Source organism: Panthera leo, chromosome B3 (assembly GCF_018350215.1).
Source record: "Panthera leo isolate Ple1 chromosome B3, P.leo_Ple1_pat1.1, whole genome shotgun sequence".
Classification (NCBI taxonomy): domain Eukaryota; kingdom Metazoa; phylum Chordata; class Mammalia; order Carnivora; family Felidae; genus Panthera; species Panthera leo.
In genome coordinates this window covers 70,777,676-70,796,902 of record NC_056684.1, presented here as the reverse complement: position 1 = coordinate 70,796,902, position 19,227 = coordinate 70,777,676, and the positions used below count along the sequence as shown (strand labels likewise).

The 19,227-nt window shown below is 36.0% G+C and overlaps 1 protein-coding gene across 1 annotated transcript; it reads right to left on the bottom strand.

Annotated features, from left to right (window-relative positions):
• Positions 1-2,022: 2,022 nt before the first annotated feature.
• On the bottom strand, positions 2,023-2,964 carry LOC122222594 (olfactory receptor 11H6-like). Its single transcript, XM_042943162.1, has one exon. It carries the CDS (start codon positions 2,962-2,964, stop codon positions 2,023-2,025), a length of 942 nt encoding a protein of 313 aa, XP_042799096.1.
• Between the last annotated feature and the right edge of the window lie 16,263 nt (positions 2,965-19,227).

Genomic DNA, 19,227 nt, shown 5'->3' with positions numbered 1-19,227 from the left:
TGTTGCACAGCTACGTGAATAAACTAAGAGCACTAAATTGTTCATTTTTAAAAGGGTGAATTTTTATGGTATGTAAACTGTATTTCAATCAAACTATTATAAACCAAAACAAAAAAAGTTAGAAAAGTTTATTTCCATTGCTGGGTTGTGGTCTTTCTGAGGACAGGAAAGAAATATTGCTAATTTTGCTAACCATGCCAGGATGGTTTTTCATATGGGATTTCTTTTTGAGGTTATGAAAATATTGTAAAATTTGTTAGTGGTGATTGTTGCACAGCTACGTGAATAAACTAAGAGCACTAAATTGTCCATTTTTAAAAGGGTGAATTTTTATGGTATGTAAACTGTATTTCAATCAAACTATTATAAACCAAAACAAAAAAAGTTAGAAAAGTTTATTTCCATTGCTGGGTTGTGGTCTTTCTGAGGACAGGAAAGAAATATTGCTAATTTTGCTAACCATGCCAGGATGGTTTTTCATATTCGCTATTCTTTTTAATATACATATATCCCAAATATAAACAGGTAAAAATATTCAAAAGAGACTTACCTAACTTGAATATAAAATTTTGGGGGGGCAAAAAAATGATTATTATACTTGTGTTATAACATGTCGTATTGCTATCTAATAATGTTTGGTTGATTTGCACCAGGGTGGCTTTTGAAAAGAAAAGGAATGTGGATGTAGTCTCGTTATGTGTTATTGTGGAGTTTAGAAGTCCCTGAATTGGAATGCAGTGGTTCCCAGTGCTTTTTGTGTATTACAATTTCCTGGGGGGCTTTTCAGAATACCTGTACCACCTGCACCCCCAATCGTGAGTCACTCAGTTGAGAACCACTGCTTGGGTGGAGGTAGGTGTCAATAGGACTACATGTGGTTGTGATCATAGTGAGGCAACAGAGAATCTGTTGTAAAGCACTGGTTTTCCAACTTTAACGTATGTAATAGGACAAAATGCAGATTCTACTTTATAGGGCTGAGCTAGGCCCTGAAATCCTACCTTCCAAGAAGCTCCCCAGTGATGCCCAGCTAACAGTCCCCAACCCACATTGTCAGTGGTAAGGGTTGTATAATACATTTTCAAAGGAGTGAAAGCATGGTTAATAAGAAAATGTAATAAAGAAAATGAAATAAAGCAGTTGCATACTTAGACAAAGAGCTTGATGAAGGGAAGGAAGCAGGTAATTGCTTAAGACATTAACTTTCATCTTGGTGAGCTTTTCCATTGATTTGCTTATCATTTAATGATTGGTCCAACCACTTTAGATGGATTTCACGTTTTCTAGAAGTTTTTCCATTTTGTCCATAGGATGAAAATTTGGACTGTTAGGGACTTTGCATAATTTCTTTAGCTATTGTCCTGACTTGCCAGTATGATAGAATCTAGTAAGGAAATATGAACAAATATATTTGTTTTATTTAAATTGACATTATTGACATTTTTGTGCTAGACATGATATTGAGTTCTGGAATTACAGAAATTAATAAGCATAGTCCCTGTTCTTAAAATTTGACAGTTTAGGGGCACCTGGGTCGCTCAGTTGGTTAAGCGTCCCACTCTTGATTTTGGCTGAGGTCATGATCTCATGGTTCATGGGATTGAGCCCCAAATTGGGCTCTGGGCTGACAGCATGGATCCTGGTTGGGATTTTCTCTCTCCCTCTCTCTCTGCCCCTCTTTTTCTCATGCTCATGCTCTCTATCTCTCTCAAAATAAATAAACTTAAAAAAAATTGAAAATCTATTAAGGATGGGGAGGCATGTAGGGCAGATTTGTGAACAGCTAACTATCACACAAGAAATAAATGAGTGACATGTGCAGTAGAAGTACACACAACGTGCTATGGAAGAGGCAGTTAATTCCACCTGGGGAAAGGTTCCATTGATGACCTGGTATTTAGAATTTTGAAATGACTTCTTCAAAATGTTCACTGGTTGTTGGCCAGTTCTCAACTATTCACTGACAGGAGGCTCACGGTCAGAACTCATCCAGGAATAACATACTAACATCACAGACCAATTTTAGAAACCTCCTAGAACTTTCTTCAAGGCATCCTTCATTTCTTTATTCCGGAGGCTGTAGATCATGGGGTTAAAAAAAGGGGTCAGAACTGAGTAGAATAGAGTTGTGAACTTCTGCATTCCCTCTGCTTGTCCTGACCCCGGGCTCACATATGTCATCATGACAGAGCCGTAGAATAGAAACACAACAGCCAGATGTGAGGAGCATGTAGAAAACGCCTTCTTCCGGCCAGCAACTGAGGGCACCTGCACTACAGCCCTCAGCACCAGGGTATAGGAGCCAGTAATGTAGAAAAAGGTGGCAAAGATGAGGAGTGAGCTCATGGTGCCACAGATGAGAATAGTCCCTGGGATTGGGACACAGGCTGAAGCCAAGGCCAGCAGAGGACCCAGGTCACACAGGAAGTCATCAATCACGTTTGGGCCACAAAATGGTAGCTGGGTAACAAGTATCACTGGGATCAGAAACCAGAGAAAACCATAGACCCAGCAAAAGATGACCAGGCTGCAACAGAACTTCACAGTCATGATGGTGGGGTAATGCAGGGGGTGACAGATTGCCAGGAACCGGTCATAGGCCATGATGGACAGAAATAAGCATTCAGTTGTGCCTAGTGAGAAGAAGAAGTACAACTGGAGGAGGCACCAAGCAAAGGAGATGGTTTTGGTCTGGGAGAGGAAGTTGGCCAGCATGTTGGGCACATCAGAGTTGACATAGCAGATTTCCAGGAAGGAGAAGTTGGCCAGCAGAATATACATGGGGGTGTGGAGCCGGCGGTCCCAGTGCACCACACACACAATGGCCATGTTTCCAAGGAGCGTCATGATGTAAGTCACAAAGAATATGGAAAAGAGGAGGATCTGCATTTCCCAACGGCAAGGAAAGCCCAAGAGGATGAACTCACTCACAGTGTGAGAAATATTTCTGGCCTCCGAAGTCATTTCCTTCTATCCTGTGAGGATTGCAGTAGAAGTTACATTACAAAAGGAGTCATGCCTCCTGATTCCTCCCCAGGAGAGAACACATTTTCCTGATCATAGGGGAGACCTAGACCAGGAGTTCCTATTTTTGATTGGGCACTTCAACAATATACTTGTTGAGTATGCTTTTCTATATATGACTCTTCACTTTTAAACTATATACAGCCCACTGTCAATCAATATAGTAAATATTGGTAAATATTTTGAAAAAAGTTTTCTTAAAATAAAAATAGAAACTCAGGTATTTCCTTTCTGCATCTCTCATTGAGTTGTCCGGTGCACCCAACTTTGGAGAACATTGGTCTAGACAATATGCATAGGTGGCTGGCTGAAGCTAAATTGAGATATAAACATTGACATTGGCAATTCATCCATAAAAAAAAAATTAGAATTGACAGTTTTACCAAACAAAACAGTACAATCAGATAAGTGATATAAAGGAGAGAACATGAGGCTTTGAAGACAGCTATGAAAATAACCAGAGTGACTTTAAGCAAGTTGCAGTTTAGCACACTAAGTAACCATTTATAGGCCATTATTAGTGTCTCTTCTCTATCTGTAGGATGCTGTGGTACAAGGGCTCCAGACTCTGATATTATTAGCAACATATGGGGGAGCCTTTGAAAGGTGTAGATTCCTGGGCTCCGCCTGGGTTTCGGATCCACTGGTGTGTGTCAGAGCACAAGCTCTGGAGACATCACAGTTCTGGGCTCTACCACTTCCTGAGGAGCATTTCCTCAGGCAAGAATTTGACCTTTGAGACTATGTTTCTTTCTCTGTAAATTATGAACAGTCATACCTCCACAGTAAGGGTGGCATGAAAATTGCATAGAATAATGTATGCAAAAGCAGTTTAAAATTATACAGTGCTACAGAAATATAAACTTTGGTAAACTGTTCAGGGCTTGTTATGCTAAACATTACACTCCTTTGTTAACCTTATAAATTAAATTGATTTTAAAATGCAAAAGAATGTGTTTTCCTGTGGAATTTTAGCCATGTGACAGGCTTAGTCCATGTTGTGTGTGTTCGTGTGCATGTACACGTGTGTGTGTGTATGAAAAAGAAAGTGCTTCTCAGTCGTTTCAGAGTACACTGAATGAAACTCCCTTATAAGCCTCTTTTTTTTTTTTAAGTTTATTTATTTTGAGAGAGACAGAGACAGCATGGGTGGGGGAGGGGCAGAGAGAGAGGGAGAGAGAATCCTAAGCAGGCTCCTGGGAGATCATGACCTGGGCTGAAACCAAGAGTTGGACACTTAACCCACTAAGCCACCCAGGTGCCCCTATAAGCATCCTTTATTGCCTATCAAACATACCTATAAAGCACCCTTGAAGACCTTTTTTTGCCTATCAAACATATCAGAGCTCTCATTTTTTTCTTAATAGACTGTCTTCCTTGGTAAGGTTACCACTGCAACCATAAACAATAGGATCATTTTCCTGATGGCTACACTGTAGTTTGTATTAAAGCCACCTACTTTTGAAGCCACAAAACGTCCTGTGTGATCTCTTCCCCCACTGCTCCTACCCATGCCTGGCTCCTTTGTGGGATTTCCTGGGAAATAAGCATCAACCTTTATTCAAATGATCACAACAGAAGAGCAACAACAAATACTATTTCAAAATAGTCAGACATGGAAATCAGGGTTTTGATAAAACCTTTCTCCCTCTGGCATTCTTTAGTTTTGTGGTTTATTCAGCCCTGCAAGCCTGGCTCGCTCTCTCTCTCTCTCTCTCTCTCTCTCTCTCTCTTTCTCTTTTTGATACAGGGGGGCAGAGAGAAGCTTATCTAAATTTCAGCCTTGACCTAAGCCTAAGTTGAACCCAGAAGAAGTTTGGAATATGGGTATATCATCTCTGTTTTGCCTTTTTCCTCCTTTCCCATTTTAGAAGCTCAGAACTCAAATGCTCTATTTACCTTTTCTTGGCAACATCAATTCTTTGGGGAAAAATCCAATAAACTCATGCATAAACTGAACCTCAATGTCTGTGAAGACTTTAGCAGTTTTCATTTTCCACATTATGTACACAAGGGCACATGACCAGCTGGCACACACACCAGATACAGTGGAGCAGCATTTATTGGGAGAAACTTGCAGACCCAGCATCAGTCACAGGCCTGCAGTCCCCTTTTGTTTTGCTCGTTATAAGCACAGTGGCACACAGAAATCTAGGATATTACGTTTTAGGAAGGCACCTGAACTTTTAAGGCCTGAGGGTTTTGTTTTTTAGCTGTGTGATTAGGGAAGTGCTAACCCCTCCCCTGATGTGATTAGGGCCAGTATATAACATCAACATGAAGAAAACTTGGTTCTGGTCCTATTTTTAGAATCAGGTTTAGGGGCTGGGGGAGAGGGCTGCCAGCATTTCTCCTGGTGTGATTGGGGGCTGAAGTCAATTCAAACTTTGCAGTTGCAGCTCTAGGCTATGACAGGTTAACAGAGGATTCTCCCCCTCAGCCATGTGAAGGAGAAAGTCATTGCATTAAGCACTGGGCAATTGATGCTTCATTTCCATGGAACTTCACAGGAGGCAATTTACTCTTTGGGAGGGTGGCTTGAAAGAAATTTGTTTGAACAAGTTAACCCTTATGTCTACCATAAGGGTTAGACGTAACCCTTATGGGTTTTTTGGAGGGCTTTCTTAATTACTCTATAGGGGAGCCATAGCAAGGGTTATTGCTTCCATTTCATGTATAAGGAGATAAAGACTCAGAGATCAAATGCCTGAAATTCCAAACCAGTAAGTGACAGGGTCAGGACACGACTCTCTGCTTCCTAGCTCCTATTTTACTATTTCCTCACCACGTTAGAGGACCTTCAGAGTAGATGTGTCTAAAATGTCACTCATCCCAGGGAAAAAAGTGCATCAAATTAATAAAATGAGCAACTGTTGGTGCTATAGACATCATCACATCATCCAAGGGAAGAGGGGTGGCGTCTCCCAAGCATCTCTTAAATTATACCACCTAGGTGGAATTGTGGGGTTTTTTTTCCTTTTATTTTTCATTTTTACATGGCTAGCTCATTTTTTTTTCTTTTTTCTTTTTTGTAGTAAGTTCAGACACACAAATACTATACTGAGTGTGGTAGTTATTTTACTCTTACCTGAATTTTCTGATATGCAGTGTTGAACTTCTCTACAGTGATCTAGAGGCAGGACAACTCTCATCCATCTATACAAAATTAAGGTAAATGATTATCTTAAAGAAGTAATTGGAGTTTGTTTTGTTTTGTTTTTTAAAGAGACGATATTAAGCAACAATAGACCGTGAGGAGGCATCTAAGGGACCTACAGGCATGTTTCTTTGCAGTTTGGGGTGTTGTAATTCTATTTGTTGCAGCTTTTGACTTATTACTACTTTTATTATTTAAGCTTTTTTCACCAATTAGATAATGTTACCCTGTTTCTACCAGTGCCTGCCTGAGTCTCTGTTTCCCAGTTATCTTTGCAGCATAAAGGACAACTGATTCAATGTGCTATGTCCAAGGACTCACTTAAGTGAATAGTTGGATTCTGTTCCTTGTACTCTGGAGGAAATAAACTGTCAAGTCTGGCCTTCTGTTTCTTGGAATAACGTATTGCTCATATTCACTGGCCTCAGAGACGTCATGGGTTTTAAAGTGATTTACAAAGTCACATTTTCTTATTGATCTGAATTTACTGAATCTTGGAGCTGGGAGAGACTTTAGGGATTCTCTAGTCTCTCTTCCTACTAGCAGTAAGAACCCCTTTCTTCTGCTTTCTTGCTGGTTGGTCATCTAGCTTCTGTTGGAATAATCCATGACAAATAGCTCAATGAACTACAGAACAGCTTTCAGTTTTAGAGATTGTAATAAGCTTCCTTGTTCTCTCTTACGTTCCTGAGTCACGTTCCCATCTTGATGTGCCATCTTGGTCTCACTTCTGCCTCAGGGAAGGAGGGTTAACATTATGTGCCCATCATACACACACACTCTGTTAAGATTTTGACCATGCATTATCCTTCTTGGTCTTTCAACAACTACAGAAGTAGTAACTGGGCCACAAGAAGACAGTAAGTGGTGGTGCTGGGCAGATTGTATTCTTTCATTACATTATGCTGATGCTCAGAATAAGTCTACACAGCAGTATTTAGAATATCTGAGGAAGGGACTCATGTCTTCTTTGAATCTTCTCTATTTATACTAAGCACTCTTGGTTTCTTTAAATTTGACGTAATTTCTAGGGTGCTCACCATCCTCGCTGCCTTTTGATTGTTCATACCTTTCAGAAGATATGATCTTACTGAAACCAAACAGAGTGTCCTTTGTGCTGTGTGACTGACACAGAGCACAGTGTGCCGTGATCTCTTTTGTTCTAGACTCATGCAGACTTAGGTTGACGTTAGCTTTTTTGGGCAGTAATTTTATATTTTAGACTTTTATTGAATTTTCATTTTACCAAAGTCCTTAGAGTTCATTCACAAGAACTTCTTTAAAGCCAGATTCGCCCCATCTGATGCTTGTGTCATTGAGTTTTCTAAACAAGGGAGGTTAATTACTGAATTTCACCAAGTGTTTCAGTCAATTAAGATCTTAAGACTATCAAATACTAGCTTTCTTTTCTATTTTTATTGCCTAGAATTTGATAAAATTTCTTTTGTTTCACCTATGTCTGATGAAAATATTATATACAACATGAGAAAGTCCTTTTTTTTCTTAAAACTTTTTCTACCTTAACATCTATTATCAACAATTGTTGATAGATGGCTAAGCTAAAAATAGATAAATAGTACAAAGGTGGTGAAAATGACATTGTATCTCTGGAAGACATTCTGGCATATATAATTGGATGGTTTATGAAAAGTTTTTAGAAGGAAAGTTTAGACTTTTTTGTTTTTGTTTTTGTTTTTTATTTTATTTTATTTTATTTTTAAATTTACATCTAAGTTAGCATATAGTGCAACAATGATTTTAGGAGTAGATTCCTTAATGCCCCTTACCCATTTAGCCCATCCCCCCTCCCACAGCCCCTCCAGTAACCCTCTGTTTGTTCTCCATATTTAAGAGTTTCATGTTTTGTCCCCCTCCTTGTTTTTATATTATTTTTGCTTCCCTTCCCTTATGTTCATCTGTTTTGTATCTTAAAGTCCTCATATGAGTTAAGTCATATATTTGTCTTTCTCTGACTAATTTTGCTTTGCATAATACCCTCTAGTTCCATCTACATAGTTGCAAGTGGAAAGATTCACAAATTTTAGACTTTAAACTGGTACCCTCATTCAATTTCAGTTGTTTAAAATTTTTCTTTCATTCTCCAGAATCTTCTAAATACAGTTATAGTGGTTTTGAAATCACACCTGTAAATTCTTTCTGTATCCTGGGATATAATTTGTCTAGGTCTGAGAAATTAAGCTTATTAATAGTTACTGAGTGCTGTTTCACTTAATTTTCCTGTCAATTCTCTTTTATACATGTGTTCTCCATTATTTGGAAAGAAGATAATTTTTTGGAGCTGACCATATTTTAATTTAATTTAGATTGATGGGTGCCATGCCTTTCTCCAGAGGGCAGGAGATGGCCCAGGCTTTTTTTTTTTTTTTTTTTTAAATCTCGTAAACCTTGCAAGCAAGGAGACCCTCTCATTATAGTGCTATCAGCTTGTGTTGGAAGTTGTGTTCTCATTGAGGTCTTAATCCAGTGAAAAGCTCACTAAATTCCTTAGAGAAACCCATGCTTTCTTTATAATCACTTTATTTTACTGGTCTCTCTGTAGTCGTTTCTGTCTCTTTCTTTCTCTCACTCCATTTATTCCTTTATTTTTCTTTTCCATAGAGTTACTTCTAAGATGACAGTATGACTTGGGATTTCTGACTCTGGAAAATTTAAGAACTGGCTGTAATACTACCCATCTTCTTATAGTTATTTACTTGTATAAGTAAATAATAGTACTTCATACCATTTTCAGTAAAATATTTTTGTTTTTCATTTTTTTAGTAAAATATTTTTAAATAACAGAATCAACTTCTTGACTGCTGTCCATCACGAACTTTAGTTCATTTTCTATTCGCTGTTACTTTGCTACTGCTTATCGAACATTTATGTGCTACGGTACAGGCCTTTCAAGCTTATTTTCTAAACTTTTTTTGACTTTGTAGCTGATCCCTAACCTAAATGATTTCAATAACACAACAAAATTTTACTAAGTGCCTACTAAATTCTTGTATAATTTTCAATGCAAGGGCTGTTTTGGGAAGTGTCTTTATATTCCTGCATGGTGAAATGTCTTAAAAATTAGAAATATTTTTTTTTCAATAAAAGGGACATTTAAAGAAGTGAAAATGAAATTTCAGTATAAGTTGTGGAAGTTAACTTCCCACCATTCTAGATGAAGGCTGGTAATTTAAGCTGAAAAAGATCATTTTTCTTTTGCTTTTCACGTTAGCTTAGGTGAATAACCATGATACCAGTGTTGGTGAAGGTGCAATGCAATGACATTCAGAAGAACTTGTGGAGGGAATATAAACTTGTAAATTTTTTTCTGACAGGCAATTTGGAAGCGCTAGAGCTTTAAAAACCTGTGTGCCTATTAAATAAAAATCAGAGATGTGGAAAAAATTACTAATAAGTAAGTTCATTGTAGCAGTGCCTAAAAATTTCTGGGGCTCATGTTAAAATACAGACTCTGACTCAAAAGGAAAAGATGTGGCTCGAGATTCTAAATTTTTAATGTGGAGAATTTGAATCACTATGCTGTATACCTGAGACTAACGTAACATTGTGTAACTAATGTAACATGAGGTAACTAGTATCAACTATACACAAATGAAAAAGAGGTTTTAAAAAAGCAATAGGGTAACGCTGATTCTTTGAGTAGTAAAGGTTTGTAAAGTTCTTTCCAGAGTTCTTTGTATAGCAAGGGTTTATGTAGTTCTTTATATACATTTCTGTAAAGAAAGTAAAAAATACAAAGGAATAGAAAAATTCCTGTGAAGAAATAAAACTTAATAGTGGTAACTTTTTCAAGGTCAAATGATAGGTTACATAATTGTTTTCCTTTATACATATCTATATTTCTTAACTTTTTATGAGTAATATGTATCACTTTATAATCTGAAAGATAATTATTATAAAATATTGTTTTTGAAGGTACTTACTCTTCTGGACCTTCTACCTTCTCTGAGCACTTTTTATGACCTTTGTTATTCCTGAAATGTGCTAGGGAGTCCACAGTTTGTGTCATGTTTGACTTACCATGTAGGATGTTGTCTCCCCTTCACTTGCTGCTTAGATTTAAAGCCACTCAGGTCAGCCACTGTGCCAGGGTTGAGGAGAAAGGGAAGTTTCCCAACAGGGCATCCTGAGGTTGCATTTTACTTTTGGGTTGCCTATATCATTTCATAAACCTAGGGCAGGGATAAGAAGTTAAATTCAAAAAATTGAGTGCAACATTGTGAGAAATGATAACCTTCAGCTTCTGGAGAGGATTTGTACTGTTACTTCTCTCTCATTAGAAAGAGTCATATCTTATCTTCAGTCTACTTTTCTTCCCTAAAAGCAACAGAAAGGAAATTGATATTAGTTTCCATTCTGGGTTTTACTTTTCTTCAATAAACTTTATGGAGAATTCTGTCGTTTAGAATAAGGTCACAAATACTGTGATGATAGTAGAACAGAGTAAATGAAGGCAATATAATTACCTTTCTTTTATTTATTTCTTTTATTTTTCTTTTGCCTTTCCAGTTGACAACTTTTGAAAGTAATGGTTTCATATTCAACTAGAAATGTAGTTTCTCAAACTCAGATTTCCACACTCAAAACATAACACATATTTTTCTCTGTCCCACAATCATGCAGTATAGGCACCAGCCCTTTGTTGAAGGTATTGATTCAAGAACTGATTGAGAATAGGAAACAGAGTCTGCAGATAAGCCTTAACCTGGATCTGAGTTCTATCCCTTGAGCTTTCAATTTCAGTGCATTTGGGGAAATTTTTTTTTGAAGTTGGAAAAAATGAGTATTTTTCCCTTCCCAGCAGTGACGAGAATGAAAACTTGGCTTCTCCACTTGTCCCGTGAAACTATTGCTGGGCCAAAGCCAGCTTCCCTAAAGGGATTCTTTGCTGAGATTCCCTCAGCTGGATGAACATTACCCCAAGGACCCATGTTTTGATGATTCTTTTTCCAAACGTCTGATATTCCTTTTCTCATATTGGACCAGTGAGTCTACTCCATCTGTTTGCACTGTCCATTTGACATGCAGTTCTGAGCCTCTTTCTCAGATTAAAGGGACACCTATTTCGATTATTCATTTTTAAATTCATTACCTGAATCCAAAATTCAATCCAAGCCTGTACCTTCCCATTTCCTTTGCCATCAAATATTAGCAGTTGATATTTATTGAAAGCTTCCTTTGTGCAAGGCAGTAAAATGAGTAACTTTTTTGAATAAGTTCATTTAACTCCCATAAGAATCCAACAAGTTAAATGTTGCCATTGTTTTTATTTTACAGTAAAGTCATTAAAGTTTAGGTTAATTGATTTGTTCAAGGTTTTTCATCTAATAAATGGGAATGCCAATATCTGAATTTAGTTGTCTCTGAGAACAGAGCCTGAGTTTTTAAATACTAACCTATTTACCCTGCATCATCACTTGGGAGGGAAGGAAAACAATGCTTACTGATAACTCATTTCATGCCGGGCAATGTGACAAAATCTTATAAAAATGTAATTTTATTTAATCTTTGCAACACTCTGTTGCAATTTTAAAAAATTCTGACTACTAAAGTAATATGTGTTTAAATAAAAATTTGGAAGATTCAGAAGAGTTTAAAGAGCTATAAAATTACTAATAATTTTATCAAGTAGACATAAATTCAGATAAAAATTTGGCATATTTCCTCTGCTCTGTTTTGTTCTAAAATTTTTTCTTTATACATATGAGGTCATATAGCATTTATAATTAGTATCCTGCTTATATAAGCATTTTTAAAATGTAATTAAAACTCTTAAATGCTACATAATAGTGAGTGTTATTTTTATAACATTTCCTGAGTGTATTTAGGCTATTTTGAATTTTCCAATCTTAATGCAATAAAAATCTTTGGGTTTTTTTTTTTTTTTTTTTTTTTTTATTTTATTTATTTATTTTTTTTAATATATGAAATTTACTGTCAAATTGGTTTCCATACAACACCCAGTGCTCATCCCAAAAGGTGCCCTCCTCAATACCCATCACCCACCCTGTCCTCCCTCCCACCCTGCCCTCCCTCCCACCCCCCATCAACCCTCAGTTTGTTCTCAGTTTTTTAACAGTCTCTAATGCTTTGGCTCTCTCCCACTCTAACCTCTTTTTTTTTTTTTTTTCCTTCCCCTCCCCCATGGGTTTCTGTTATGTTTCTCAGGATCCACATAAGAGTGAAACCATATGGTATCTGTCTTTCTCTGTATGGCTTATTTCACTTAGCATCACACTCTCCAGTTCCATCCATGTTGCTACAAAAGGCCATATTTCATTTTTTCTCATTGTCACGTAGTATTCCATTGTGTATATAAACCACAGTTTCTTTATCCATTCATCAGTTGATGGACATTTAGGCTCTTTCCATAATTTGGCTATTGTTGAGAGTGCCGCTATAAACATTGGGGTACAGGTGCCCCTATGCATCAGTACTCCTGTATCCCTTGGATAAATTCCTAGCAGTGCTATTGCTGGGTCATAGGGTAGGTCTATTTTTAATTTTCTGAGGAACCTCCACACTGCTTTCCAGAGTGGCTGCACCAATTTGCATTCCCACCAAATCTTTGGGTTTTAATGTTTGCTTAGAGTTTTAGAATATTTCCCTGGAATAGATTGTTTCAAAGAAAATTATGTCAAAAGATATATATATAGTTTTTAAAAGATATATATAATTTGGGGTGCCTGGGTGTCTCAGTGTTTAAGTGTCTGAGTCTTGCTTTTGGCTCAGGTCATGATCTCAGGGTTTGGTTTGTGGGTTCAGCCCTGTGTAGGGCTCCATGTTCTCTGCCCTTCCCCTGCTCCCTTGCCATGTGTGCTTGTGCACTTTCTTTCTCAAAAGAAATACATTTTAAAAAAGGATTTATATAATTTAATGCTCAAAACACATATTGCCAAATTACGTTCCAAAATATATTCTCAAAAGATGTGTTGATGAGGATGCCATCTTCTGGAATCCTTATTGGATATGGATGGTATTAAAAAAACTATGTCTATAGTGATTGAAGAAAAACATTCATGTCTCATTTTTATAGTTGCATTTTTTTTGGCTTCTAATTTTGTCATTTTTATCCAGTTTTATTGAGATATATTTAACATACAACACTGTATAAGCTTATGATATACAACATAATGATTTGATTTACATATATTGTGAAATGATTACCACAGTAAGTTTAGTTACCATCCATCATCTCATATAGATACAAAAATAAGAAAAAAATTCTCTTGCTATGTGGACTCTTAGGATTTACTCTCTTAACAACTTTTATATATATTATAGGACAGTGTTAACTGTAGTTATTATATTGTACATTTCATCCCTACTATTTATCTTTTAACTGGAAATTTGTACGTTTTGACCACCTTTATCCAATTTCCTCTTCACCTATTCCCTGCCTCTGATAATCACAAATCTGATCACATATTCTGAGTTTTTTTTTTTTAAGATTGTACCTATAAGTAAGATTATGCAGTATTTGTCTTTATCTGACTTATTTCACTTAGCATAATGCCCTCAAAGCCCATCCATTCTGTTGCAAATGGCAGGGTTCCCTGCTTTTAAATAGTTGAGTAATACTCCATTGTATATATATGCCACAACTACTTTATCCATTTATCCAATGATGGACACTTAGGTTGTTTCTATGTTTTGGCTATTGTAAATAATGCTGCTTTGAACAGGGTTGTGCAGTTATCTCTTCAATATAGTGTTTTTGTTTCCTTCAGCTATATTCCCAGAAGTGGAATTGCTGAATCATATGATAGTTCTATTTTTAATTTTTTGAGGAACCTCCATACTGTTTTCCACACTGGCTGTACCAATATACAGTCACATTAACCATGCTCAAAGTTTCCCTTTTCTCCAAATCCTTGCCAGGATTTGCTATCTCTTGTCTTCTTGATGATAGCCATCCTGAAAGGTGTGAGGTGATATCTATCCCATTGTAGTTCAGATCTGCATTTTCCTAATGATGAGTAATGTTGAGCATCTTTTTATGTGTCTGTTGGCCTTCTGTATGTCTTTTTTTTTTTTTTTTTTTTAAATTAATCTGTATGTCTTCTTTGGAAAAAATCTCTATCCTGGTCTGTTACATACATTTATTTATTTATTTATTTATTTATTTATTTATTTATTTTGCTGTGGAGTTGTATAAATTCTTTATATATATTGGATATTAACCACTTATCAGATACATGGTTTGCGAACATTTTTTTCTCATTCTATAGTTTGTCTTTTCATTATGTTGGTTATTTCTTTTACTGTGAAGAAGACTTTTAATTTGATATAGTCCCACTTGTTGGTTTTTTGTTTTGTTGCTTGTGCTTTGTGTGTTTATTAAAAAAGCCATTGCCAAGATATATGTCAAAGGGCTTCTTTATTTTTTTTAAGGAAATTTATGGTTTCAGATCTTACAGTTACGTCTTTAACTCATTTCAAGTTAATTTTTGTGAGTTGTGTAAGATAGAGGTCTAATTTCATTCTTTTATATGTGAATATCCAGTTTTCCCAGCACTATTTATTGAAGAGACTGTCTTTTCTCCAATGAGTATTCTTGGCCCCCTTGTCAAATATAGTTAACCATAAATGCATGGGTTTATTTCTGGGCTCCTGAGTTGTTCCATTGGTCTATGCACCTGTTTTTGTGGCAATACCATACTATCGTTATTACTATAGTTTTGTAAATTCGTTTGATATCAGAAGATTTTGATACCTCTAGATTTGTTTTTATTTCTCAAGATTGCTTTGGAGTCTTCTGTGTTTTATTTTTTTCATAATTATAAATTTTTTTCTTAATGTTTATTTTTGAGAGAGAGACAGAGAGAGAGAGAGAGAGAGACAGAGAGAGAGAGACAGAGACAGAGACAGAGACAGAGGCAGACAGGATAGGAAGCAGGCTCTGTGCTGACAGCTCAGAGCCTGATGGGACTCAGACCCTCATACTGTGAGATCATGACCTGACCTGAAGTTGAACACCTAACTAACTGAGCCACTCAGTCTCCCATTTCTGTGGTTCCATATAAGTTTTATGATTGTTTTTTCTCAGTCTGTGAAAAATACGATTGGAATTTTGATAGGAATCTTATTGAATTTGTAGATTGCTTTGGGTAGTATGGACATTTTAACAATATTAATACTTCTAATCCATGAACTTAGAATATCTTTCCATTTACTTGTATCTGCTTTAATTTCTTGCATTAATGTCTTAGACATCAATCTTTATCACAAAGCCTAAAATACTGGAAATAGCTATGGTATCATTTATTTCACTCTGAAAATCAACAACCAGTTGAGTCACCAAAAGGTCAAGAAAAGGAAGAAAGGAGGGGCACCTGCTATGGAATATATTGCTTATGTCTTTGTATCTTATCTGTTGTGATAATAATTTAAAATGACATTTTGTGAGTGTAAGAGGAAATTGATCTGACCAAATTGTATCTGTTCTTATCTGACTCAGTGGTTCTTAGAGAAGCTTCCACAGTGGATAGAGTGAAGCTTTTTAGGTTCTAAATGTTCCTCAAGAAGTCTAAGAAGACAGCAGGTATATACTTCCAGCAAGTCAGAGATTGTGCATCCAAGTTGCCTCCTTCTCATGACCCACAAAAAAAAAAAAAAAAAAAAAAAAAAAAAAATTGTGCCCTAGAGGGCAATTAGGACATCTCCCAGTGTTCCTTTTGGGTGGGTCCTCAGGATAAAGCAAACAAACTGAAGTGAGGAGAGACAAAGAGATATCCTTTCCTTAAATAATAATCCTGTCAGAGCCAGAAGTAGTTGAATGCTAGAAACTGATACTTTCTCCTGCAGGTGGGACCCTTGGATTTCACTGGAGGTTAGACATATCTCACTAGAGTGAGTGTTAATGAATCCCTATTTTATTTTATCTTCCACACAATGGATGACTAATATATATGTGCTAAATGAATGAATAGATAGATGTCTTTAGGAAGTCACTTAATTGAGAATTTCACCAGATGATATATCACCTATGCAAAGTGGCCAGATGGGATGGGCACCATGAGTTTTCTCTTTGATAGAATTCCTGTGAAAATGAGCATTACTCTCTGTAAAATTCCTCACATACAAGAAAACAAATCCTGGTGAAATTTTTCACATGTTTCAAGCTTAAGGGTCTTATTGCACATACAAGAAAACATCCAAGAAAACAAATCCTGGTGAAATTTTTCACATGTTTCAAGCTTAAGGGTCTTATTGCCTCTTAAAAATTTCTAAACCAAGTTTTAGTCATTTGTATTATGAAAAACTCAGCTTTCTTTGACAGGTCTCATAATTTTATTATCTCCTCTGATCATATAATTATCCACCTTGTAACAGAGCTTCAACATGGTAAGCTCCTCCAGCTTTCTCCACAATCACTCCAAATTGCTTCCCACTCTCTCCAAATCACCTTGCTGTTTTTTTTGTATAATCACAATCACCACAGTGATCAGGGTCTTTTGTATTATATAGTGTTCTGTCCTGCTTATTGTTTGCTTTGCTTAAAACATGCTCATCCAGGTGGATGCTGAAAAAGATGCTGAGATGGGACAGGGTGGTGGGAGGGTGTTCCTGTTACTAGTTCCTATTAGTCTTAGGTCAGAGTGAGAGGGGAGACCACAGGCGATGCAGTATCCTGTAGCAGGCAGAGGAGGGGACAGACCTCCTGACATTACTATTTGATCAAACTCTCTCTATGCTTCTTTACCTAGCAATCTATTTGGGTTATATTGATCATGGACTTTGGGATCATACAAACCTGGGTTCAAGTCTTGTCTCTGATTTATTACTGTTTGACACAGGAAACTATTGAATATTTCTAAAATCTTGAAGTTTTTCTCTAGATAAAAAAAAGTTTTATCAGTCCAGACCTAGGGACACAATTTCACTTATGCCCTCCCAGCTTTCACGTATGTAAGTCAGTAGAGGAGAGAGTTGTGCCTGGACTCATGAGTTTAATTAAAATGGATTTTTCCCCCCAAGAAGAATTTTCCTAATAATCGTTCATTTCGGGAAACCCATGAAAATCTGTAACAAAATCTGTAGTTGAAGTGCTGTGTGAAAGGGACTGAAAGCAGAATATAAGCCAACAAGTTGGAATCAGAGAAAGGAAAATTGTATAGAATAATGTCAAAAGGGGCTCAATTCAAGGAGTAAGGAGTAATTAAAGTGATTGCAATGATCAAATTGGGCTTCTGTGGGCCATTCTGTAATGAAGGTATAATGTTTTTATCGAGAGATTTATTCTGAGGTCCAAATGCAATTTTAGAACATGTTTTCAAATGTTAGTGGCATGGAAGTGCATTAATCTCATATCATTCCTAAGATTGAATATGCAAAAGGAGAAGAATGTGTATGAAAGCTGAATATTCTTTTTCTTTTTAGGTTCAAACAAATACTTTTTAGGAAGAACCAGCTCATATTTTGCTGATGGTAATAAATAAATAAAATGGCAATAAAATGAGCCCTTCCACACTGAACATTTACTTTATGGTAAGCACTGTGTTAGGTGCTTCATGAACATGATTATATTTTGTTAACAGTAGGTACTATTACCCTGATTTTGCAGATAAAGAAATTGAAACTCAGAGAAAGAGAAAGTCACTTGTCGCAGGTCATAAATCTTATATTAAAAAGGGCTAGGATTTCAGTTAAGTCTTTCTGAATTCTGACTCTTTATTTTCCTTTAAAACTAAAAAAAACCCATTTCTAATTATGGTAAAACTGACACCTCATTATTTTTTTTTAAGTTTAGCTCATTTTTTAAAAAATATAATTTATTGTCAAATTGGTTTCCATACAACACCCAGTGTTCATCCCAACAAGTGCCCTCCTCAATGGCCATCACTCACTTTCCCCTCTCCCCTTGGGTAAATTCCTAGCAGTGCTATTGCTGGGTCATAGAGCAGTTCTATTTTTAATTTTTTGAGGAACCTCCACACTGTTTTCTAGAGCAGCTGCACCAGTGTGCATGACACCTCATTCTTAAACAGTCACTTTGACTTTCTACTCAGAAAACATTAAGGTGTCAAGCTTTTTGTTTTTTCACTGAACTCTATATATTTAAAATGAAAATTGAGGGAAAATGATATAAAATACATAGAAAATAAAAATGGGTGGAAAACCTGTTTCAACTAAAATGTAAAGTATGTGATATCATTTTAAAAAATAGTAAACTGGCAAATTTTGCAAAGGGACTGAAATACTATATAGCTAACATGAATAAAAGGGATTCCACATTGGATAATTTGAATCAAATTAAAATAAATTAATTTAATTTTTTTTAAAGTACATGCTACATTCCTAAGTTAGACTGGGAATTGCTGAATTATCATTCAGTTATTTATGAACCCTCTTTTATCTTACATATTGTGCTTCTAAGTTGGTAGTCTAAGCTCTATATTTTACTTTCATTGCTCTCCATTCAAATCTTCTAAAACAATCTTCCCTGAATTCAAACTTCTCTGGCACCCATATGGTAAAATAGTAGTTCTCAAAAGCCGAGCATTGTTTTTGTCACACTGGAATCATCTGGGGATGCAAGTCTTTAATGGAAAGTAATTAATGAATTAATGTATTCATTTATGGAATGAATTATGATTCATATGATGATAATGAATACATATGAATACATAATGAATTAATGTATTCATTTATTGTGATGTACCAAGCTTCTATAATAATGTAGATAAATAGGGAGAATTTATGGATCTTGTGATGTTGATTGAAATGATATGTTGGCAATAAAATATTTCAGTGCAGTTTGAGGGCATAAATTCCTTCCTAAAGCTTATTAGCTATACTTGAGTTAAATAAAGTGAGCAGTTGAAGTGTAGAGGCTAAAATTGGAAGAAAAAGCTCTAGAGAAAACATTTAAAGTAAAGTAATATTTAAAGTAACATTACCAGTGGTGTTTTTTCTATTTGTCTTATAACAGAGCTATTTTGATACAAATTCTTCATGTTGACTAAATATTAATATTCCATTTTTTCTCTACTTAAAATACTGCCTGGTTCTGATGAGAAGTTGAG

What these genes read in the sequence shown, in the direction of transcription:
- LOC122222594 (XM_042943162.1), bottom strand. Translation starts at nt 2,964, where the DNA reads ATGACTTCGGAGGCCAGAAATATTTCTCACACTGTGAGTGAGTTCATC.